We start from the raw sequence: 25,790 nt of genomic DNA, 5'->3' as shown, positions 1-25,790 counted from the left end.
AGCGTTCAGCTGCTAAAGGCCGACAATTTTTCTTCATTTCCTTTTCCACTTGGAAACCACCCTGACCGAAATTCCCGCATGTAAACCAAACGAAAAGTACAGTTGTTTCGCCTTCTAGGACTTTCCTAGTGCTAGGATCTTTTTCCCACCATGTAAACAGGGCCTAATACCACACCGTATTTACTTAGCAATTCAGCAAAAGGTTGTGTTCATAAAACTTAGGTTTCTAGACCTTGTGGCAGAAAAGAGTGAGCCAAATGTAGCATTTACACCCACCTCAAATTAAAGCACACCAGATTTGTTTTACAATATCAAATGATTTTAAAAATACAATCTTTAATCAGGTTTGAACCCACCTAGAAAATTTTTTGTTTGACTTTTACTTGAATTGGCAATTTTATATTATAACGATATTTTTTACTTATTTATAATAACACTAAACGTAGTATGATATTTACAGTTGAAACTTGATTATTTTGCTCTCTGGGGCTGCGTCTTTGCCACGAGCACCGAGTTACATGTGCATGTTTTTAGAATAAGAATCTGGAAAATTGAAGAGTCCAGACGTACTTCTGAAATTATGAGCTTCTAATCAAAGTAATGCATTTTTATTACTCCAATTGGGATTTACCGTGATGCTCATACATTTTGCATGTTATCCATCTTCCCATATGGTTAAGACAGGCTATAATCATTTCGTATTTATGTAGTAAATTTCCATCCGGGTGGTTTGCGTAAATGGGAATCATTCCAGATAATCGAGTTTCGCGTTACTATTGAAAGGAAGACTGTTTTAAACTGAAGGCATGTCAATTTGGCATTTGAGGACTAAAATCCACTTTAGCCAACATGAAAAAACTAAAACTAAGCTTCATGGATAGGGATGCTTTTTTGTGTCTAGGTAAACCAGCAGCTAGTTGGTACCTACTAACATAACACACCTAACTAAAGCTTGGAGCGCCTAGTATTGGAAGACATTTCACCATCATCTGCAGTCCTATATATTTTAATTCGTCGCTCCACTTGTAATCGTAATTTCACAGTTTTAAAAATCTAAAATAATTACGGAGAACAGGCAAAAACAAAAACAATTCAATTATCAGCAGAACCAATTTCTAATTAAACATTGTGATTGAAACTGTATGAGCACTAAGCTCTCTTTACTATTCTTATGCGATTTCCAGCACTCCTAGTTTAGAGAAACCATGTTTCAATTGCACCACTAAACAGTAATTCTTACGTTTAAGAGTTCATTCTTGCAGCTTAAATCTAGGATATTAATTATTTTGCTTGTTTTTCTTTTAAGATTTTTTTTTTTTTGTGGTTTTGTGTCTTTTCTTACTATTCCTATCCTCTGGTAGTTATAAATTCTGAAATTAATGTCGCTGATAACCAAATATCAAGCTCTTATAAATCGGAAAGAGAAAATAACAGTTCCATAGAATGAGGCATATGAGTAATGTATGCCGGTAGTAAAGAAAGAAATTTATCTACACACTTACTGTATTGAATTTTTTAGATACAAATTTCCTCTTTCTCTGCCAGATTGCTTATTAACGTTCTATGTAAGCATCATAGAAAAAAAAAAAGATAACGAAACTATAATAAGATTAAATAAATCTAAAATATTGCTTTTCAGCACAAACTTTTCTCGGCCAAAAAATGCAAACACAATTTTGTCAGGTAAATAATTCGCAATTTTATAGTCCACTGTACTCCTTATCTTAAAACAATTCAATGAAAATTTTTTTCAAAAAATTCTGTCCACTTTTAAACAATCAAAATCACACGATACTCAAATTTTACAAGCTATTTACAGTCTCTTGTACGAGTTCCTTGCCATCGTTTTCTTCTCACGACGATTTGTTGATCATGTAAGCCGTCACAAATGGCCCTGTTGTCTTTTCTTCATTTATCACAGATCTTCGTTCCGCAGCTATAAAGCAAAATCATCAGGAAGGCAAATTTGAGTAACAACAAGTTTTGCACTACTTTTAAAAAGTTGAGTAACAACAAATGTACAATACTATTTACCAGGCTAAAAAGTTAATATATTTTTTTAACTTTTTAGCCTTGTAAATAGCATTATAAATCTCAAGCAAATATTATGGACAACAACAAATGTCTGAAATAATTATACACGATAGTGTTGTAACGACCAAGTTTCTTTCTTTTTTTTATTTTGGCATCTGTAAAGGAAAAACATAGTTCCTAAAACAACTCCAGCTCCTTTTAACACATATAACGGGGAAGGGATCTCTCATCTTTTTTTTTTTTCAAAAGTTTAAGGAGACCGGCTGCAAATACTTTTAATGAGAGCTAGTAATTTCTTTTATTTCAAACGTTGATCATTCTACTCACAGAGCAGGTCGGCTACTCTTGTCCGCCTAATTCTAGTGTGACGTCATCACCAATGAGTACAAACGGAGCCCAGTAATCCACTTCACTAAACTCGTCAGATTCTCTCATGGATTTCATGGCTTGGTTCAGAGCTGCACTGGCACGTTCACCTTTCATTAAGTGCTGATAGAATATTTTCATGAACTCCATAGTAGCTTTGTCATCAATCACCCACAATGACACCAGAACAGACCGAGCACCAGCACCCAAAAATGCCCGTGCGATGCCAACCACACCCTCAGCCTTAATCTCCCCACGGGCACTATGACAGCAACTCAGCACAACCAACCTTGCTCGCATCTGAACATTCAGTACATCTTTCATTGTTAAAAGGAAGTCTTCCTCGATAGGAGTCCGTGAAGGATTTGGTGCTAAGAGAATTTCCCCTGTTTCCATTCTCCCATGTGCTGCAATGTGCACCAAAGCAACCGACGAGAGTCGTTTCAATACTTCATTCTTCGTTGCATGCTCTCCAATTAGCGGCGTAGTGTGAAGTATTCGCCCAATCATCTGCGCTTCTTCTCGAGCGAATGACAGCTGCCCAAACTTCTTCCCCTCAAAAGTAACCTCTTTGATCCAAGGATCACCCACGATCAGCGCCCCACTTTTACTGTGATAATCAGCGGGACATTCTGCGATTAGTTTCAAACTGGTCAGCGATGGAATCACGCGGATTCTGAAAGATTCGCAGAGGTACTTGGAATCTGAGTCCATGAATGCAGCGAAAGGAACCAAACACAATGGACCCTCGGGAACGAATATTACTTCATTTTCAAGTAACAAATCTTGTATAGGACTCACGATGGTCTCATATAGTAAAGTTAGAGCACTATTCCGGGAACTGGAGGGCTGATCTTCCTTCTTCCCGGGAGGGGATCTCGCATCTGAAAGATTTTCATCCTTTGCCACGTCCAGTGAACGATCCTCACATTTGACAAAAGCTCTTCCACGAATTTTCTTCAGTGTGGTGTTCAAGAAATCCTCGGCATCAACTTGCCTATCAGGGATCTGTTTTTCTCTTAGCTGTACATCCTTTACTTTCTGTAGAACCCAAAAAATTACTTCTTGGCTCTCGAGCGCTATGAAAACTGTATTGGAAGGAAGATAACTGTAAATGTCAGTTATAGTTTTTATTTCTGTGCAAGATTCAGCTCGGGTGTTTTTGGATGCATACTTAAACTCCATGAGGTCATTTAGAGCCTGTGCACGTCCCTGCTCAGCGGCTAAAAGAGCCTCCACAACCTTGCCTTGCACTAAAAACAAACGCCATAAATTAACATATGCGTTTTGGTGCAAATGGCGCAAGCTCACCTTCCAGTCATCATTAAACGCAAGATCGCGCCTTACATCATTCAACGCCTTGATACTGTGTAGATAACATTCTACAGCTTGGCATAAAGAACCAATTGAAGTAAAGGTAACTCCAAGGTTACTAAACGCTTGGCCAATTAAGACTTTGTCTCCCATTTTTCTTGAGATTTCTAGAGAACGTTCCTTGTAGTGTATGGCTTTTTGGAAATCTCCGAGGCTCTGATAATCGGTGCCTAGATTACCAGACGCCGTTCCTTCAGTTGAGACGTCTCCCACTTTTATTGCGATTTCTAGGCAACGTTCATGGTAGTATATGGCTTTTTGGAAATCTCCGAGTTGCTGATAATCGGTGCCTAGATTACCATACGCCTTTCCTTCACTTGAGACGTTTCCCACTTTTCTTGCGATTTCTAGGCAACGTTCATGGTAGTGAATGGCTTTTTGGAAATCTCCGAGTTGCAGATAATCGCTGCCTAAATAACCATACGCCCTTCCTTTACTTGAGACGTCTCCCACTTTTTTTGCGATCTTTTTGCAAAGTTTATGGTAGTGAACGGCTTTTTGGAAATCTCCGAGTCGGTGATAATTGATGCCTAGATTACCATACGCCATTCGTTTAGTTGAGACGTCTCCCACTTTTATTGCGATTTCTAGGCAAAGGTTATGGTAGTGAATGGCTTTTTTGAAATCTCCGACTCCCTGATAAGCGTTGCCTAGATTACCATACGTCGTTCCTTCACTTGAGACGTCTCCCACTTTTCTTGCGATTTCTAAGCTTCGTTCATGGTAGTGTATGGCTTTTTGAAAATCTCCGAGTTTACCATAACTATTGCCTAGATTAGAACACGCCGTTTCTTCACTTGAAACGTCTCCCACTTTTCTTGCGATTTTTAGGGAAAGGTCATAGTAGTGAACGGCTTTTTTGAAATCTCCGATTCCCCGATAATCTCTGCCTAGATTACAATACGCCCTTCCTTCACTTGAGACGTCTCCCACTTTTCTTGCGATTTCTAGGCAAAGGTCATGGTGGTGAATGGCCTTTTTGAAATCTCCGAGTCCCTGATAATCGTCGCCTAGATTACCATACGTCGTTCCTTCACTTAAGACGTCTCCCACTTTTCTTGCGATTTCTAGGTAAAGGTCATGGTAGTGAATGGCTTTTTTGAAATCTCCGAGTCCCTTATAAGCGGTGCCTAGATTACCGTACGCCGTTCCTTCACTTGAGACGTCTCCCACCGTTCTTGCAATTTCTAGGCAACGTTCGTGGTAGTGTATGGCTTTTTGGAAATCTCCGAGCCGCTGATAATTGCTGCCTAGATTAGCATACGTCGTTCCTTCTAATGAGACGTCTCCCTCTTTTCTTGCGATTTCGAGACAAAAGTCATGGTAGTGGATGGCTTTTTGGAAATCTCCGAGGCTTTTATAATTGTTGCCTAGATTACCATACGCCTTTCCTTCAAGTGAGACGTCTCCCACTTTTCTTGCAATTTCTAGGCAACGTTCGTGGTAGTGTATGGCTTTTTGGAAACCTCCGAGTCGCTGATAATCACTGCCTAGATTATAATACGTTCTTCCTTCACTTGACACGTCTCCCACTTTTCTTGCGATTTCAAGGCAAAGATCATGGTAATAAATGGCTCTCTTGAAATCTCCGAGTCCCTAATAATCGTTGCCTAGATTACCGTACGCCGTTCCTTCACTTGAGACGTCTCCCACCGTTCTTGCAATTTCTAGGCAATGTTCATGGTAGTGTAAGGCTTTTTTGAAATCTCCGAGTCCCTGATAATCGCTACCTAGATAATAATACGCCGTTCCTTCATTTGAGACGTCTCCCGCTTTTCTTGCGATTTCTAGGCAGCGTTCATGATAGTGTGTGGCTTTTTTGAAATCCCCATAACTGTAATAAACGTTCCCAAGACGAAAACAAATCTTCCCTTCTTGTAATTTGTCTCCTGTCTCCTTTGCAATTTTAAGTTTACGTTCATAGTATTGCAGTGTTGCTTGGAGATTTCCCGGGATTTTATTACCAGAGGTCCAACTTTTTATAAAGCTGTCGTTTGCATCTATGCCGTTTCCCTGTAAAACATAAACATAACTGTTTTTCGAAACAATTTGTTTCCTCTAGTGGAATAAATGGAAATCGGAAAAGTTGCTTGCTGATCATGTGCTTTAAACTTGCTGTTGAAATTGGCTTCTCACTGTCAAATGTTACACAGCGTAATTTATTTTGAATCAACTTGATTGATTTCTTCTGGAGGAAACGAGTACACTTTTACAAAGACTTTTAATAATCTTCTATTGCAATTTTAATTGCCATCATCATTATTATGATTGTCATCATCGTCGCCGCCGTTGTACATCAACATTACAAGGCGGGCAGGAAAACCAGTGGTTCATCGTGTTTTATACTATGCAAATAGAGAAACGCAAAAACAAACAAAATATAGACAATAACACTCTAAAATTTTCCATTTTAAAAGTGGGACCAAGTTTTAACAGATTTTAATAAGGAGATCTTTTCTGAAGTGGTGAATTATGTTCTAAGTAACTGCATTGCAAGTTTCCACTTCTCATTATTCTTTTATCTTAGTTAAATGAGGCGAATATTTCACTCCTTGAGACAAAATTACCTCTTTATGATGACGGATATCTATTTTAATTGTTTTGAAATCTGTTTTTCTCTGGGTAGATGGGCAAAGCGACGAAACCTAATGTGGACTGAGAATGTTTTGTTTTAACAAGCCATTATTGTATAGCCTAGATTTCATTCAGTTCAATTTGGCTTTGCTTCGCGTTACATGCATGCTGGTTTTTTTTCTTCAGATAGTAAAGAAACTATTGTTGACCACAATAGAAACCCTTCGTGGAGACGGATACAGCTCCGCGTTGTACAAAAAGAATATCATAGTTAACTTTTTACGTTCTTAGCTGTAGCCACGACAGCAAAATGTTCAATTCCTAACTTTTAAAAAGAAACTTATTTACATAAAGTTATTGAAACGATAAAAGCCAAGGATACAGCAAAGAAAATTATCAAACTTCCCTTTGTTGCTTAGAAAAAAAGATTTTAAGACGAAAAATACAACTACGTGCCTCAGTAGGGGGTGAAATGTAATGAAAAAACAAACAAACAAACAACTAATTAACAATTGTTAGACGAGGCTGACTTGTCAGTGGCGAGCAGACCAATTATTTGTCGCAGCCGAATACTGAGGCAAATCATTAATTTGCGAGACACTGACAAACCACGATATTTTGTGATAATCGAGTTTAATAATTGTTTTATCATTCCATCACAGCGTTTTTTGTTTTTGTTTTGTTTTTGTTGTTGTTTTTGGTGTAAAGCACACGCTTCAGAGTAAAATTTTCTCGGAACAGTTTTCAACTTGTCTTTCGATGACATGAATGACTCTTTGTCTATCTTTCATTCTTTGAGATGTTAGCTACTCTCGAAAGACGTTGAGGTCATTTTTTGTTGCTTATTTATTGTTCTTACTGTTCTTTTGATCAACTAAGGATGTCAAATCACTCTCTGACAGCTCAGGGAAGCGATATACCATTTTCATACAAGAGCGTGGTTTCAATTACGCATGAGCAGAATACTATTTGCAGCAAAACACAGTTGGAGAGTACTGTGCATGGGCAGACCATTATTTAATTTATTTATTTGAATTATTTAGTTGTTTGCATTTCACGGGGTTTGCTCTCGGCCAATGAAAAGGAAGAAAAATGCATCAAAGTTTATTAACGTGTCGGCTTAGTTAAATTATTCTGAATTCAGACAAAAAGACGATACACAACAACCAAGAAGAAATCGTAGGTGTTCATTGAGCCGGTCATTATGAAGATTTAATATAATAACTGACTGTGATTTTTGTTTCTTATAACCCTCGCGGTGATTCTCTCGGATGAAGCAAAACTCCTTTGAAACTCGTTAAACGTAAAGTGTCCGATCAAGCGGATTGTGGTTTTGGTATTAGTGCGGGAAAGTCTTGCAACACACAAAAAAGAAGCTAAATCTTTTTTTCAAGTCTTAGTGACGAGAACGTTCTTACGGAGACTTTCTCTTAACTCACTCAAGACTCCTTCAAAGGTGTATTAACATCGCTTTTGTTACAGACATAAATACAATCTTATGCTCCTGTGAGCCAACTCGTGAATGCAGATGACACCTCAGTATTTGAAATAAAGACACAATACTACCTTGAAAGATAAAAGAAATTACATCTTTTCCCGATTTTAACGAAAAATAACCATTCTTGTACTAAAATTATTGTAAACTTATTCCCAATACATTGAATATTGAAGGTTATTCTGATGCGCCGATTAACAAATTTTCACGCCTTGTTTTATTCAAAGTTCATTTCCACAAGAAAAACGAAAAAACTTATCACTTTGCTCAGATTTAACAAAAAATCTCCATTCTTGTAGTAAAACGATCGATAAACTATTCTCTAATAAGGATTGAATAACATTATTCTGATGTGCCGTTAAAAAGAAATTTATCGTGTTGTTTACCACTAATTGAATTTAAAACAGGCACAGCAGTTCTTTCAAAACTGAATAAAACCACAAATCGAACAAATTAAAACTTTCTTCGCCGTTAATACTTGATTTCCGCTGTTGAAACTGTCGAGTATCCCTTAAAAGTTCCTCTTTCGATTCACCGTTTCCAAGGACTGTGTTTCCTAAATTCGCTAATTTTGACCAGCGCTATTTTGCCCCCCTCGGAGTAAAATTCGGCTACAATACGATCACTCATTTGCTGCGCATGCCTGAAAGTTAACAGCCCACCAACCAAGTGATCATGAAGATCCCACTTCGCTATAACTCGCTCATTGCGCATGCGCGCATTCAAGAGTTAAAAAGGATGGTGATATATAGCACTGCAATACAATTACCACACAACCCTTTTCAAATAGCTCTGGTATCTCCAGACTTTAAGAAAAAATACTAAACAACCAAATTCTGTACGCATTGTTGATAACACACTTTACAAGACACAAACTCCTAATTTTTCTATTCCGCCGTTTCCACTTGTATTGATAAGTATTGGTAGTTTTATTGAGTTAAGAAACGCGAACAGATCCAGCAGCTAGAAATTGCGATCACCCCATCATTTTCAATACCTTTTGAAACGTCGTGAAGTATGTATGGATGCTGAACATATTTGTGTAGACTACATTCAGTAAGGCAACCAAAACTTCGCAATGCTTTATGTTTCTATAGTGATTTTAAATTGAGTATCAAAAGTAATTTCGTGTTTCCTTTACTGTCTTCTTTGAGTGGTTGGCAAAGTTCCGCCATTTTGTCAACCAATGGAAGCTAAACCAACTGACCAATCGTAGCTTCCTCGCATGCGTTTTCCCGTGCTTGGTGCTGGTTACATGTATTTGCTTCGAGTTCTGATTGGTACATTGTGCTATTGTGATTAGTCACAGTAATTGCTTTTGTTTTGGATCCACTCATCTGTTTCATAAGCGTTGCTTATTAAATTTGTTTTTTAAATTAATAACCAATCATCAATGAATAAAACTTAAATTGTTGTTTATCAAACTTACTGTTTGCGTTTCTGACAGATCCTTCCTTGCCTCTTCCCCAGTACCTTGCAAGTTGTTTTGCTCGCTCACCGACCTGCTTCTTAATTCCAACAACGTCTGATTGTTGTCGTCAATCTTACATTAGTCAAGATTTCCATGCAATACGTGAAAACAAATGCTATAAAGGATTTAAAAACCCTTACATAGAATAGTGAGTGGTCATTATCTATAGATTCAACTACTTAATAATATGGTCAGACACTGACTTTCAAAATGTCATTTAAGAGGCTCAGTGTGCCAAGCTACCTTTCCACCTAACACATTCCGCCCTTTTATTTAAGACAAGACTAAAAGTTCAAAGGCCTAAAGAGAGGTTTAAAAGAATGTTTTAAAAGGCTGCCATGTGATAAAATGGTTTAAAAATTAAGAGAGTTACTTGTAAATGTCAAAATATCGATCAATGTCCTCGCTGTCAGTATTTGGATCCCTCTTGGCGGACCACTGCTCCAAAGAAAGTAAACGATATAGTAAACGACGTCACAATCCACTTACTTCTGTTAAATAAGTTCATCCTTGCCAGTAGTCAAGTTTCTGCTATTGCCCGTTTCTGTGTTTAATTGGAAACTGGGGATGAGTTTTTAAATTTTTATTTAATCTGAAATTGGAGTCCTTCAAAAGAACCATAAATTAAAATTGGTCAGTTTATGTGATCTCTCTGGCGATTGGGTTCATTTTTTCATATGACGCAATTTGAGCAATGTTGAACTAGAGCCCAATCCCTTTATGAACTACAGAACGGGATATTGCAAAGTTAATTTGAAAAGGATACTGCTAATCCCTTATCACACCACGTGACGGCTTCCTCAAACTGATTCAGCTGAACACAGGCACTTGCTCCTAATAACACAAAATTATAACAGTTTAGCATTTTAGTTCACTCATGTTAGATCAGTATCATGCCTCCACGAATTAGTTATAAAATAAGATAAGTACTTTGGCAAAACTATCCCTTCTTTGTGATATGCATACAAAATCACACATAAAAAAAATTGGTTGCCTTCACAAATACGGCCAATCAACAGACTTAACAAATCAGTGAACATAACCTAATTATATTTTCATTAATGCTCGTCTAATTGAGATTTTACTGAAGATCTTAATTCTTTCACATCAGAAGACTAGTTACAAAGATTTGAGTTATAACAGTAACAGACGCGATTTAAGGCTACCGTAAGATCAATATATTTTTTTGTGACCCAATCTCGTCCCCAGAGCCTGCTTTTCTTTTGGTCACTACCAAATCCGTTGCCCGTTCCACTGGATAAGGGTAACAGAGGCTCTGGGAACGAGATTGTTTGTGACCCTCACCTATAACAATGGCTTTGACATAAGACGGTTGTAAGTCCGTAACAGTCTTTGCATCACTTAGTGAATCATGGAAGTTGCCTGTATGAAAATTAATGAAAATAAATAAGTGTTGTTGATGAACGAACGATAAAGCACTCTCATTTATTGTTGAAAGATGGTTACTTTCCAAAACTGTGGAAACCTCAAAACTCCTCACCCAGATGAAAATGTGCCGTTGCTCTGTTGCTGTACAGTTTGGCGTTCAGTTCTTTATCCTTGCAGTTCACTTTGATTCCTTTGGTGTAAAGTAATGTGGCATTGCTGAAATCTTTCTTTCTGAATTCATCATTGCCCTCATTCTTGAAGAGCTCTGCTGTTGCTAAAATGAGGGAAAGTATAAAGCATCTTGCATTTGTTTTTCCAGAAGATAGGCTGACAACATGGCAAAGCCACACCCCACCCCACCCCACCCCACACACTTATTAAAGCAAATCATGAACACTCCCTAATAACTATTTCGTCTTAGACCTTCATCTTTCCAATAAAACTGGCAACAAGTTAAATGAACCATAAGTTATCATTACTAAAACTCGGCCTCACCTCTTAAAGTAGTTTCATCATCAGTATTCAGTGTTTTCTCAGTAGCAGCTGTGACGTCAGATTCATTGGCATCGTCCTCTCCGCCTACATCTTGTAGCTTGTTCTGTTCATTGACAGACCAGCTCCTTAATTCTAACAACGTTTTGTTGTTTTTGTCAATCTTACACAAGTCAAGACTTGTAAGACAATAGTTGTAAAAATATCATTAGTTGGCAAATGCTGAAAACTAGGCAAAAGATCATATTGGTGGGATGTATGAATTTCTTGTCCATTCAATTTTCCTAGTTTACTCTTCTTGAATTTTTAAATTTAAAATCGCTGTTTCTCTTTAAAAAAGAAACAGCAACTTTAAAATTATCACAACAGATCAAGGAAATCATTTGTTCTTATCAGCTTGGCCTAAGACGGTGCCCAAAAGCAGGAATAAAGGAAAGTAATAAAGTTTGAATTAAGTTGATCAATATTTTTCATTGTATCATCTGTAATAAAGGATACTGCTAATCCTTTTTCACACCACCGGATGGCTTCCTCAAACTGATTCAGCTGAACACAGGCACTTGCTCCTAATAAACCAAAATAATGTCAGTTCGGCATTATACTTGGATATACCTCCACGAATCAGTTCTAAAATACGATAAGTACTGTAGCAAAACTTTCTCCTTCTTGATGACAAACACACAAAAACTGGCTGCCGCAGAAATCTCTGCAATCAACAGACTTCACAAATATTTTAACTGATTATAGTTTTATCATTGCTTGTCTTATTGCTGTTAAATAATAACTGTAGATGTTTTGGTTAAACATTTTTTTTAAAATCCGGAGGAGCGCTAGGTCTTCCCTTCCTTCTTATTGCCTCTGGTGTCATTTCCTCAAGGTTAGATGACAAGTAACAATGTTGAAATTTACATTTTAGTTGTGAACGATAGACATTTTTAAAATACGGAAAGGATATTAAATTAAATATAAAGCATGCTTCCAGCTACAAGTTTATTGTCTTTTGCTAGAATCACAACCTAAATTTCTTACAGTTACGCTTTCATCTTTACCTCTAAAAATTGCTTTGACATAAGACGGTTGTAAGTCCGTGGCAGTCTTTGCATCACTAAGTGAATCATGGAAGTTACCTGCGCGAAAATCAGTGAAAAGAAACATACGGTGTAGTTGAGTGCATGATTAAAGTAAATTTATGGAAATACACTAACTTGACAACGTTGTGAAAACGTAAAAATTTCTCACCCAAAATAAAATGTGCTGTTGCTCTGTTGCTGTAAAGTTTTGACTTCAGTTCTTTATCCTTGCAATTCACTTCGATTCCTTCGGTGTAAAGCAATATGGCATTACAGAAATCTTTCTTTCTGAATTCATCATTGCCCTCATCCTTGAAGAGCTCTGCTTTTGCTAAAATGAAGGAAATTAAAAGGCATCTTCCAATCAGTTCTGAATAAAGTTTCAAAAAAAGATTTCATTAGAAGCTGCTGCAAGAGTTTTTCCAGCAAAGGCACTACTATGGCAGTTTCGATGATTTTTTTCTTAATGCTACAATTTCGTCGCATCGTAGGTCATTTAAAGGAACTTTCCAAATTACTTTTCTTCCTTAATTTCGGGCAATCTTATTGGCTCTCTTCGGAGCTTTTTTTTGGTTACTGGAGGCAGATTTCCGCAGCCCTCACAAACAAGGTTTTATTGCCAACATGAATAAGAGCCCAGGGATTTGATGGAGTCATGATGTTTTCCAACCAGATAGACTAACGATATGCCGACTCCCTCTCCCCACCCGACCCCCCGTACACCCCCCCCTTCCCTCCTCAACAGAATATGGTAATATTGTGAATACTCCTTAAGACCTTTTTAGTCTTGCCTTAAACCACCGACATACCTGGCGATTTTATACGCCGATCGCGGTGACTTTGATCGCCAGAAAAAACGCTTGGCGATTGATGCGGACACACCTGGCGATTTTTTTCGCCGATCAGGGCGATGTGGAAGTTGTGAAAACTCATGTGATAAAATCGCCCAACCTGAAGGGTTGGCTTTACTGGCGATTCGCAGCAAAAAAACGTATAAATTAGCAGGAATGGGAACACTTGGCGAATACCGCCGAAATTAATCGCCGATATCTGACATGCCAGGTATTGGCGATTTTATCGACGAAAATCGCAATCGCTGCACCGGGCACACCTGGCGATTTTCGCCGATCGCGGCGATCAGCGTAAAAAAAAAACGCCAGGTGTGTCGCCGGCTTTAGACTCTCAGCTTCCCAATAAATCTGTCTTAAGCTCTTTGACCATAAGTGATCATTACTATCAACACTAAAACTCCTTACCTCTTAAAGTAGTTTCATCGTCATTATCCAGTGTTTTCTCAGTTACTGTAGCAGTTGTGACGTCAGATTCATTTACATTGTCCTCTCCGCCTGCATCTTGCAGCTTGTTCTGTTCATTGACAGAACGGTTCCTTAAGACTAACAACGTCTTGTTGTTTTTGTCAATCTTACATGAGTCAAGACTTCCACGATAGTTTTTGTGTAAAAATATCAATATCAAAATGTCATATGAATGAGGTGTCTTAACTTCTTGTCCGTTTGTTTGCTTGGTTTTCTCTTCGAGAATTTAAGAGAAACAGAAATATTGAAATATTCAAGAAAAAACAAGGGAATCATTTGTTCTGATCAGTCGTGCATAAGATGGCACCTAAAATCAGGAATGAAGGAAAATAATAAAGTTTAAATCTGATACGAGTAGTTTACGTTGTAGAACCTTTAATAAAGGATACGGCTAATCCTTTTTCACACCACGTGATGGCTTCCTCAAACTGATTCAGCTGAACACAGGCACTTGCTCCTAACAAAAAAAGGAAAATGTTAGTTTGGTATTGTTTTCTCTTAAAAATAGGGTGGCTCGTACAATATTACTAACGGACACTTCTAAGGGCACCCAAGGCAAGGCCACCTTTGGTGTGTTATCACGGTTATGCTTAGGCGCAATTAACTTCTAAGACTTCTTTGAGGTCGAAATACTTAAATTTTGCATACAACATCTATGCTGAAGCGGTATTTTAAACTTTATGATGCATAACTTAATCTGGCAAAAGTGCAAAGTAATGGGCTGTTTACATGGAGGGATGAATATCCTAGCACTAGGAAGATCTTAGAGGGCGGACCATCCTAGCGCAATATGTTTCGGTTTTCTCTTTTTAGTTTACAGGCAAAAAGTTGTACTTGGCCTTAGCGCCAGGATCTTCCTAGAGATAAGAACTTCCTAGCTGAGAGATTCTAACACTAGATTCTAACACTAGGAAGATCCTAGCTCCATGTAAACTACCTTCGCTAAGAAGATCCTAGTATTAGCGACAAAAAAGAACAAATATGGTGGCAGCCGAAGGTTCAGCTGCCAAAGGCCGACAATTTTTCTTCTTTTCCTTCTCCACTTGGTAACCATTCCGACCGAAATTTCTGCATGTAAGCCAAACGAAAAGTTGATCCGCCTTCTAGGGTCTTCCTTGTGCTAGGATCTTCCTCCCTCCATGTAAACAGACCTTTAAATTTCAGCGCATGTAACATTAAGCGGAGTTTAAGATTTGAAATTTGTCACAGCACACTCTACTAGCTACCGCCGCCTCGGTAAAACGAGATGTAATTTTTTTAGAAATCTCACCTCCCACGATCGCTTTCACCAATGATGGCTGTAAGTCAGTGGCAACTTTAGCATCATTCATCGAATCATAATAATTTTCTGAAGAAGAAAAGAGAGGAGAGGTAATATTTTGATGAGGTTTCAATGCAAAGTGCTCTTTAAATTTGCGATATTTAAATATCTTAGTTAAGCAAAGCATAAACAATTAGAAAATTCTAACCTAAACAAAAATAGGCCTCCGCCCTGTTGCTGTACAGTTCGGCCTTCAGTTCTTCATCCTTGCAGTGCACGTTAATTCCTTCCGTGTAGGAGTGAATTGCGTTGGTGAGATCTTCCTGCCTGTATCTCTCGTTACCTTCAGTGTTGTAAACCTCTGCTATGGCTAACAGAAAGCAAATTAAAAGTGTTATTCATCGCCTAAACTTTGGGATAGGGAAGCGAGTTCGGGTGAGGTAGGTTTCCACGAAGCATAGCGAAAGTGTTAAACTGTTGTAAATTGTTGTCAAATTTTGTGTAAAAAAAAAAAAGTAAGGTATGGCGAGGGTGAGTGGGGTAATATCTGATAACAATGACGAGTCCGTACTAGCAGGGTATTGGGGGATCGCTTTGAAGAAAAAGTGGAAATCTTAAAAAAAGCCATGGCATTTGCAGACAAAAAATGCAGAAAAGAGCAAGGCTAGTTAGCTGTCAGGGAAATATATTTTGCCAATATTTCAAAAGGCAGGGCCTTTCTTCTTCAGGGTGTCATTAAACTGACTCGTTGGCAAGAGACGTGATTTAAAACACTCGTCTGTTACCTGCAAGGAAAACGCTGTTTAACGAAGGAGATTAAACAAGAGTTAAGCAAAAGGGAACGTCCAAAAAATCCTTTGTTGGTATGAGCAATGTCTATTCCTAATTACTCCACCCAAACGAAACCACAATCCCTCACTCGTAGCAATCTACCCATTAGTCTTTGAGTGTGGAACAGTCAGATTAGAGTGTCTGTAATTCCTGGTTGAGCAGAGACTTAAAACACACAAAGGAAAGGAAGTTTTTGCATCATTTCCGGAAGGAATATGTTCGGCATCCACTGCCCAATATACACCTGCACTACAGGCTACCCAGGAAGAACGAATTAATACTGAGGTGGCTCTCTACAGTGTTCTGAAAAAGGAAGTAACATATTTCTTACCTCTCAAGGTGACGTCATCAAAATCCAGCGTTTCCTCACCAGCTGGTGTGACGTCACTTTCACTTGCAGCTTTGGTTGGACTCCTCGCCATAAATGCTGCAAGCGTCTTCCTGAAAATGCTATAGAGCGAATGTTTGCGCGTTCGTTTAGTTTGCAAGTTATTGTTGTTGCATTAAAACAGTTTAAAATAGAAAGAAAGGTCTGTATAAAGACAAGACCAATGAGTTATAGAGGTGAAGAAAAATAAACGGGATCAAGATGGACGCCTTCAGGAAATCCTGACGCAATGTAACGTCGTGTGGAGTCAGCAATATTCACCTTTACTACTTCACTCTTAATACTCTCGGAGTTATTAAGGGTGGGAGAATCTTTTCCCCTCCCCCCCTCCACCCAGGCCAAGGAGACAAAAAACCAACTAGATAAGCTTATTTGGCTACCACATGAATAAAGAGGAAGCAATTAATACCTACCTCAGAAACCCAGGGTACTGATTTACATTACGGGAATTGTCAAGGTGGCTGGCTACAGGAGAAAATTCCATTCGCCCACATTAGTCACTCCATTTGTTGTTTTTTGAAGAACAGACGGTTATGTTTCAAAGAGGAAAAACATTCAACTAACTCCATAAACAAGCAACTTACTAACTAGACCCGAGGAGCAGAAGTCAATCATTAAAAATCCTTCTAGACGCTAGAGTAAGACTCGGGGTGCCAAGTAGGGGTCTGTGCTTACATAGTTTTTGGGGATTTCACATTCACTACTTAGATAAAGGATGCATTTTCTGACACAGGAAAGTTTTTTCGTCATCCTTAAGTGACATCCTTGCTACAAGTGTTATGTTTCTCCCATGGCCATGATAACCAACGAAAAATGTTCGAAACGCACACTAAAGATCATAAAAGGAACAACAGAATTGTTGGCATCAGTAACGCAATATTATAATACCAACAAAATTTGCAATAACAAAAGACAAAATCATGGTTTAACGTGAATTGAACACTTTTTACCTTTTTTCATACAGACACTGAGTATTTTAAAGGTAATTATGAACTCAATGGCAGCCACTGAAAAAGAAACTAGATTTCCGTGGTGGTCCGCATATCTTCAAATGACTTTACTTGAGGCCAGGCTATTTCTCAGCCAACGCCAGAAGTTTTTGTTTTTGTTTTTTACGGGTGTTCGTCTTTGTTTATAGGTACGTTTGCGTTCAGGGTGGAAAATGCAAGCCTTTAATCCTACGTTGGGATTCCTCGCACGCAAGGATCGTGTAGGCATGTTTTTTAACACGTTTGAGTGGCGTCTCGTCCGTTTGTAAAATTTTTACGTTCGGCAAAAAAACTTTAATGCAAGTTTAATCAATCGGCAGTCTTTGTTACGTTTTCCCTATTTAATTCACTGGGTAAAAATTTTTCTTTTAGTCAACCAAATGACAGCAAGGGATTTTTTTAGCAAAATGTTCTGGCGAATTATGCTTGTGTGAACAGTTTCTAATTGTGGAAACAAGAAGGCATTCAGTTTCATAGCCAGCGTAGTTAGCGTAATATTTAGGGAGGGGGAGGGGGAGTGGAAACGAGGAAAAATAAGTGGACAAAAGAGGGGAAGTCCCCCCTTTTTTTTATCTCTCCCCCTCACCCTCTCCGATTAGGGAAGCTACACAGCTATCAGCTCAGATAACAAAATTAGCACAATCTGGTGAGATATTCATCCTCTGTCCGTCTAAACGCTTTGTTGTTATCTTTCTCCTCGACCTGTTAGATTACTTAAGTTATACAGCCCTCAGTGTTCAGTAGTGATTGGCTTCGACATATTTTATACTGAAAAGCAAGCTTCACAAAAAAAAAAAAAAAATTGCAACTATTTCTTTATTCTCAGAAACCGAAATAAATTATCACCTTATAGAAAGTCAATAAATTAATTAACTACAAACACGAATCATGTGGGGCGGAGAAGAAAACTTAGGGTTGACCGGTTCTTCTCTAAAGTGTTGAATTACACTGAAACGTTTTCTAGTTTTGACACAGTATTAAATGCCGAAACAAGATAATCAGTGTGTTTGCCTCGACAAACTTCTCATTGAAAGGTGGATATTCAAAAGCGTGGTAATGACTATATTTTCATTCCAAGAAACCGAAGTCTTTATTAGGAGTTATTTTCTGAGATGAAGCCAACATTGAAACTTTAAAGAAAAAAAAAAAAGATAGAAAGATGAAAAAGGCGCCAAAATATTTACCACACTTTACGACGTCATGGGTGAAAATATACTTTTAATTAATAATACGAGCCCTGGAAACTCAACGCGTCGCTTAGGCTGGATCTTGTGTAGTAAAAGGCAGAGAGATTCATGCCACGGAATTATATGGCAATGGGAAACAACTTATCGTGTTCACAAATCGGTTTTTGGTCTAATCAAAACAAAACTTAACTCGTGTAAACGAACACGACATTTAACCGGGCGGGAGCAGAAAATCTCAAGACAGATTCAAATGAAGCTAGTTTGCCTCCGAAGTTTTATTGAAACTCACGGGCAACAGCTTAAAGACTCATTGTCAAAAAATCCTACAAATTGAATTAAGGCTGTTTGCCTGTCTTCTTTTAATCTCACCTTTGCATGAGCATTTCCTGGGCATTTATTTTTGCTCAAACTGTAGAATTAGCATCAATCATTTGCATGCGAGTTTCTATGTACGGTAGAGTTCGGTACAGTAAATGTACATAAATTAGCTTTTAGACAAATAAACAACAGCAATGTTTCTTTTCCACATTACATTTCCTTGATCAAACTTTTAACCCAGGAAACAAAATTCAACGAATTTCGATTTGCGCACAGTTTTAGATAAAATAACTTAAGCAGTTTAGAAAGAGTGCCATCTTCAGTCGTTATCAGAGAAGAAAAATATCAAGTTTGTCTAGCCGCCTTTTACTGCCTTTCTTAATCTGTAACCTGTGTAATACGCCAGACAGTCCACATACAAAGCCGCATAGTTTTATAGTTATACTTCGCAAAAACTTCAAGTGTCTTTACAAGGTATTGCGGATGATGAATTCTGTGTGACATGCTTCGAAGCATGTCAGTTAATCTTTATTCCGAGAAACAGTCCAGCCACAAGATAAATAATTCCAACGCTTGGCGTCGTAAAACACGATTGATTTGTTTCGGTTTCTTGCATGGAAATTGAAAGTCCCGGGTAATACTTCAGGAAAAATCTAAGTTTTATTGAAAATATTCTTCGCTCTTGCAAATTCCCTTTATGATTTATATTATTTATTAAAACCTGGATTATTACATAATGCAATTTCAGGAATTTGATTGGTTTAGTTGCCATGGTATATGAGCATTATACCATACCCGAGAAATAGTGACCATTAAACTGTCGTAAAAAGAAATTAGCAAGATCATATCTAGAAATTTTTCTTGAGTGTTTTCAAAAACAAAATATTACACTTGCACTTGTTGGATAGCCAACTCGGCGCTTAAATAGTCTCGTTGGCTATCTTTCATCTCATATCCAACGAGCGCCTCGTGGAATAATTGAGAAAAAAAAATCTCCCATCTCTTGGTGTAACATTATGAGGAATATCGTGTTTAGACAGTTTATAAAATTCTTTACACGTTTTTATCGAGGTTCATCTCCATTGGGTAACCAGCCAGACAAAAGAGAAACACAAGACTACAGAAATCCACCTACCGCTATAAAGATACTGACCCGAGTTTGTCTAACTGGGTTGTTCATAATGTTAAACAAAATCAAACCATGGCGTTGAATTTTTATTTGCTCCAGGGTATTATTATTATTATTATTATTATTATTATTATTATTATTATTATTATTATTATTATTATTATTATTATTATTATTATTATTATTATTATTGGGTGGGGGGAGGGGAGAGCTGAAATGGCAATCTTTCTGCACTCGGCACATCAATCACAGTCATGTAGGATTTTTCGCTCGCGATGAACTCTCAGGTCTCACAGTTCGGCTTCGAAAACTAAACTTTAAACAATACTAGTTTGCAATTACGGTTAGAAATATTTAAGTTATAGTATTCGAGCTTTCATCCCGACCAAACGTCTAAAAAGCGTGTTGTCCTGCCTGGGAAATCTCAACCCCAGACGAAGCTTTAGGCGCTCTAAATGTTTGAATAAAACGTTCTTTGACTTAAAAAAACCTGAGAGTATCAGCGGCAGATTCAAGTTAATTCATGGGAAAAATAACTGATGGGAAAAATCACGGTTGAAAGCAAAAAAGCGTTGAAGTCCGATGATTCTTGCATGCAGTTACTTTCTCTCACTTTATTTGTCAAAACAAACATCCACGAATATTGTTGTCCTTGCATATTATTATGTTAAACGTACTGGCTAAAATCAGGGGGCTTGAAACCAATATATTTACCCGTAATTGGTACTTTTGGCTATTTCAGTGGACTTTTTAACAAATTTTCAATGAGGCTTAGTGAGTTTACTGACGATACAGAGATGTCCTGCAGCGAGGCAATGAACAGAACATTTCGGCTCTGTTCAAAAGCCCTACCGGCCTTTATCGGTCTTCCCCCTCCCCTTTACGGCCTGACATTGATACAGTCGACTCCCGATAACTCGAACCTTAAACGAAAATTGAAAAAGGTTCGAGTTATCGGGAGTTGAGAACAAATGACAGGAATTGAGGATAGAACGTTGTTTACCGCGTCTTTCTATTCTTACCCAGTGTAAATTTTAATCAAATTTAGTAGTAGAGAAGTCGTGTGAAAATAGGGGAATATTTCTAAATAATAATCCGAACGTAACGTAACGGAAAACAAATTAAAGCAAAGCAGCAGGAGAAGACTATTAATAAGCTGCGAACTTTGCAGGTTTTAAGGAGAACAATATCGGGCTACTGATACAGAGTTCATGCGATTTACTTTTTCGAGAAATAGTCAGTTAATACGGTCTAACGCTTTACTTTCGATCTGTAGTCAAATGTTCCCTAAATTAGAACTGGACTGGCACGCTTTGTGTAATGCAAGAAAAGACTAAAAGAATCAACGGCTGCTTCAAAATAAATTCAATGTTTTGGTTGCTGTAATGTTTGTTTTGACCTGTCGCGTCTTGAAAAATATGGCACGAGTTAACGAGGGTAGAATTATAAAGAAAATGACCTGAAGGGAAACGAAAATTGGTTCGAGTTAGCGGGAGGTTTGAGTTACCGAGGGTAAAGTTACAGTAACTGTATAATAAACGCAAATCCAGGGAAAATCGATTTTGGTTCGAATTAGCGAGGGTTCAAGTTATTGGGAGTCGACTGTTCTTTAAGTGTGTCAGTGGCTTCAAATTCTCCAATTGAAGGACAGAATACATCGATCACGGGGGCATCCAACGAGAACTTTCTTAAATCAAAATGCAGTTATATATGTCACCACTGATTCTCCACTGTTTAAACTTGGGGCTGGGCGCGGAAAAGACGCTGGCTAATTATAACGAACTTTTTTTTTAATCTTTTCGTTTAAGCACAGTGTGAATGCTTCAAATTCTTTAAAGCAAGATGATAGGCAGTGGCGGGTAAATTGTGAGCCAAAATAATGTTCTTTGTGAGGTCTTCGTGATAAGTCTCGCAAGGTCTTAATAACGTGCTTCAAATAATTGACTATGCCAGCCTGCAATCATCTTTCAGTTTTTCAGCCATAGAGGAAGTAGAACAACCCCTTTCATTCCCACTCTCCTGGATGGGAAGCTAGTTCATTTTAATTTTCTAAGGTTTCCATTGCAGTATTGCAGTTCTCAAATTTTCTAGTTGAAGAAAATAACTTTTCAAATCATTGGCTTGCTAACTGTTTCCTATTAATAAAGTGGTTGGATAATTTTAAACTTGCCATCCTCAAGAAGGTTGCTACTTCCTCGCATTTTTTAATTTTTTTATTTTTATATTTCTACAACAGTTCACATGCTTAATTTATATTCCAAGGATGGTAAACACGCAATGTGAAGCAAGTTCTCTTGTCAAAGAAAAATGACACCATAACCACTTGGCCACAGAATCTTCCTGCGCATGATTTGCATTCACGCTGTTCCGTTGTTCACAGAAAGTAAAGCAATGTTGTTTCAAATAAGAAAGGTTTTATTTCTTGGCGACATGTGTTAACATTTACAATCTAAAAACATACCGGCTTAACCAGAGAGTTATCCATTTTTTTTTTCGTATCTTATTTTGAAATACTAATGCGACAGTTGAAAAGATGACATCCAGAATCAGGCTACACTTGTGTGAAAAACCAATTTATTATTAACCCTTTTTAACCCCTAATATCAGAGAACAAATTCGCCTGGCTTGTCCCCATACTTTTCTTGTAAGAGTACTGAGGAGAAGTCAATAACTATCAAGAAAATTCACCTAGGGTGACCATATCCTTAATTCTCATGACCTGAGGGGTTGAATAAGCATGGATATTACAAGGAGAACTTTGATTGGATGGTTACCAAGACCTCGGTTGTCATGAGAAATTAAACAGATAATTTTTTTTGTTATACCCGCAACGTTTTAAAATTCAATTTTGAAGTAATTCTGCAATTTTTGTAGTTTCAACAAGGGCCTATCCCGACCCTTATCAAAGTTTCTTTCGATCTCGCCACGTTAACTCCTGGAGATACCTCAACATACTTTTATTTTGTTGTGACAGAAAACGGGGCGTTAATTTTAGATATTTAATGTTCAATGAGAAGACGTTAGACTAAATGTAGTGAGCATGGCTGCCTTGAGCTTTCATTTTGCTCTTTCTCATTGTGCTACAAATTACTATTTATCCTAAAGGTAAACGTACTTTGCTATTTACAGTTGAAACTTGATTATCTTACTCTCTGATGCTGTGCCTTTCGCACATTGGCACCTAGTTACATGCACATGTTTTTTTTAGAAATCTCGACTCGGTACTACATATCAAGAATTCAGTAACTCGGAGTAAGAATCTGGAAAATTGAGGAGTCCAGATAATCGATTTTCTCTTTAGGAAAACTATTTTAAACTGACATGGTGGTCTATCAAGTTAGGGTTGATTTTGTGTCTAGGTAAACCAGCAGCTAGTTGGTACCTACTAACATTATTTTGTGTAATAAAAATTATAATTCTGCGCAACGTAGTCAATAAATGTGAATTCAAAAGTTTTAAAATAGACGCTGAAAGATAATTCGAAACCGACGTTTCGGCAATGCTGCCTTCTTCAGGGTACAAAACTATATCGTTGAAAAGTTCGTTAAATTTACTCGCATGCTTAAATTCATAAAAGCGCGCGTGCGCGCAACATACGTGCTAGCGCATTCCGGCGCGCGAGCAAGCAAAAAACGAATTCACGCAAAACTAAAGTCCTGATTCATGCCACTCGGACTAACAGTTCCATATCTGAAAATGAACCGCATCTCCTGCTTCTTTCGGTATTGTTGGTTGGCTAGGCCTGCCCTCAAAACCGCAACCTTTAGATCTTGGAGTGTGTGGTTCTCTTGGTTGAAATGGGCGGGTACAGGAAGGTCATTTCTCCCGTTGATGACATCCCTACGGTGTTCTCTGAATCTGTCCGCCAACCTACGACCAGTTTCTCCGATATAAAATGTTAATGGACATTTGGTACATGTCAAACAGTAAACCACCTTGTCTGTGACGCAGGAATAATGCCCTGTGACATTAATCTCCCCTTTGGGTGTTGTTATTGTGGGAGACAGATTGACGTGGGGACATGTACGGCAAACGGTCCTGTTACAAGGGAAGGTTCCTGGTGGTAGGTTCGAAGGGTTTTGAGGTAGGCTGCCTCTGACTAGCAAATCCTTTAGATTCTTTGCACGCCTGAAAGCCTTCAGTGGTGGTTTATTGAAGATATTGGCGGTCGCGCAGTTAACATCATTTCAAGAAACTTCCAGATCCTTCATGAGGACAGAGCGACCGCCAATATCTTCAATAAATTAAAACGTAATTACACCCTTTTTTTTAGCTAGACACTTATTGTCTTGCAATATTTTTTAAGATAAACAATTCCTCTTTCTCTACCAGTTTGCTTACAATGTTCTATGTAAGCAGCAAAGACGTAATAAAATGACTTAAGCATAAGATTCAATCTAAAATATTGCTTTTCAGAGCAAACTTTTCTTTGCAAAAAATGCTAACACAATTTGGTCAGGTAAATGATTTGAAATTTCATAGAGTCTACTGTATTCTTTATCTAAACACAATTCTAATAAAATTCTCTCCACCATTTAAACAGTCAAAATCATACGATACTCAAAATTAACAAGCTATTTACAGTCTCTTGTACGAGTTTCTTTTCATGACGATTTCTTTATCGTGTAAGCCGTCACAAATGGTCCTGTGGTCTTGTTATCACAGATCTGCGTTCAGCAGCTATAAAGCAAAACAACAGAAAGGCAAATTTGAGTAACAACAACAAACGTGCAATACTATTTAGAAGGCTAAAAAGTCAATCTATTTTTAACTTTTTAGTCTGGTAAATAGTATTATAAATCTCAAACAAATATTATGGACAACAAGAAATGTCTGAAATAACTATGAACGAAAGTGTTGTAGCGACCGAGTATTTTTTCTTATTTCTTGATTTTTTTTTTTTTTGGTTTGGCCTCTGTAAAGGAATAACATAGTTCCCCAAAACAACTTCTACACCTTTACAACATATAACGGGGAAGGGATCTCTCATCTGTTATTTCAAAAGTTAAAGGAGATCAGCTGCAAATAAATTTAATGACAGCTAGTAAAAACTTTTATTTCAGACGTTGATCTACTCACAGAGGAGGTCAGCTACTCTTGTCCGCTTAATTCTAGTGTGACGTCATCACCAATGAGTACAAACGGAGCCCAGTAATCCACGTCACTAAACTCTTTAGATTCTCTCATGGATTTCATGGCTTGGTTCAGAGCTGCACTGGCACTTTCACCTTTCATTAAGTGCTGATAGAATATTTTCATGAACTCCATAGTAGCCTTGTCATCAATCGCCCACAATGACACCAGAACAGAGCGAGCACCAGCACCCAAAAACGCCCGTGCGATGCCAACAACACCCTCAGCCTTTATCTCCCCACGGGCACTATAACAGCAACTCAGTACAACCAGCCTTGCTCGCATCTTAACTTTCAGTACATCTTTCATTGTTAAAAGGAAGTCTTCCTCGGCAGGATATTGTGATACCGGTGAAGGATTTGGTGCTAGGAGAATTTCTCCTGTTTCCATCCGCCCATGTGCTGCAATGTGCACCAAAGCAACGGAGGAGAGTCGTTTCAATACTTCATTCTTCGTTGCATGCTCTCCAATTAACGGCGTAGTGTAAAGTATTTGCCCAATTATCTGCGCTTCTTTTCGTGCGAATGGCAGCTGCGGCCACTTTGCCCCCTCAAAAGTAACGTCCTGTATCCAAGGATCACCCACGATCAGCGCCCCACTGTTAATGTGGTAATCAGCAGGACATTCTGCGATCAATTTCAAACTCGTCAGCGATGGAATCACGCGGATTCTGAAAGATTCGCACAGGTACTTGGAATCTGAGTCCATGAATGCAGCGAAAGGAGCCAAACACAATGGACCCTCGGGAACGAATATTACTTCACTTTCAAGTAACAAATCTTGTATAGGTCTCACGATGGTCTCATATAGTAAAGTGAGGGCACTATTCTGCGAATTAGAGGGTTGATCTCCCTTCTTCTCGTGAGGGGATCTCGCATCTGAAAGATTTTCATCGTTTGCCATGTCCAGTGAACAATCCTCACATTTGACAAGGGCTCGTCCCCGAATCTTCTTCAGTGTGGTATCCAAGAAA

At 38.1% G+C, this 25,790-nt stretch overlaps 2 protein-coding genes across 9 annotated transcripts in view; both read right to left on the bottom strand.

Annotated features, from left to right (window-relative positions):
- LOC146459731 (uncharacterized) overlaps positions 1–25,790 on the bottom strand; it is a 174,935-nt gene that overhangs the window by 133,101 nt on the left and 16,044 nt on the right. For 4 of the 7 annotated variants that reach the window (XM_085089046.1, XM_085089045.1, XM_085089042.1 and 1 more), the window contains exons 6-13: positions 13,971–14,038; positions 13,522–13,687; positions 12,435–12,596; positions 12,245–12,322; positions 11,694–11,761; positions 11,199–11,358; positions 10,816–10,977; positions 10,620–10,697 (exon numbers count right to left, since the gene is read on the bottom strand). In XM_085089046.1, the coding sequence (XP_084945172.1) occupies positions 10,620–10,697; positions 10,816–10,977; positions 11,199–11,358; positions 11,694–11,761; positions 12,245–12,322; positions 12,435–12,596; positions 13,522–13,687; positions 13,971–14,038 (942 nt within the window). Of the gene's footprint in view, positions 1–9,272; positions 9,387–10,080; positions 10,149–10,619; positions 10,698–10,815; positions 10,978–11,198; positions 11,359–11,693; positions 11,762–12,244; positions 12,323–12,434; positions 12,597–13,521; positions 13,688–13,970; positions 14,039–25,790 lie in introns of all 7 variants that reach the window. The other 3 variants (XM_085089044.1, XM_085089043.1, XM_085089047.1) reach the window with 2 other exon arrangements.
- Positions 1,805–25,779, bottom strand: LOC146459733 (tetratricopeptide repeat protein 28-like). 2 transcript variants are annotated; one of them, XM_085089066.1, is made up of 2 exons: positions 24,764–25,737; positions 1,805–1,936 (listed from the first exon to the last, which is right to left on the bottom strand). In XM_085089066.1, the coding sequence occupies exon 1, from the start codon at positions 25,718–25,720 to the stop codon at positions 24,776–24,778; it is 945 nt and encodes a 314-aa protein (XP_084945192.1). In that variant the 5' UTR covers positions 25,721–25,737; the 3' UTR covers positions 1,805–1,936; positions 24,764–24,775. The 2 variants fall into 2 exon arrangements, with proteins under 2 accessions (XP_084945192.1, XP_084945191.1); XM_085089065.1 differs by lacking the exon at positions 1,805–1,936 and adding an exon at positions 23,929–24,364 and having other exon boundaries at positions 24,764–25,779.

Source organism: Pavona decussata, unplaced genomic scaffold (genome assembly GCF_977016875.1).
Source record: "Pavona decussata unplaced genomic scaffold, jaPavDecu1.1 SCAFFOLD_217, whole genome shotgun sequence".
In the NCBI taxonomy this organism is placed as follows: domain Eukaryota; kingdom Metazoa; phylum Cnidaria; class Anthozoa; order Scleractinia; family Agariciidae; genus Pavona; species Pavona decussata.
Note: the sequence above shows the minus strand (reverse complement) of the source record. Positions and strands in the feature narration are given on the sequence as shown.

Coding starts and splice junctions, on each gene's coding strand:
- LOC146459733 (XM_085089065.1), bottom strand. CDS start 25,720: ATGGCAAACGATGAAAATCTTTCAGATGCGAGATCCCCTCACGAGAAG.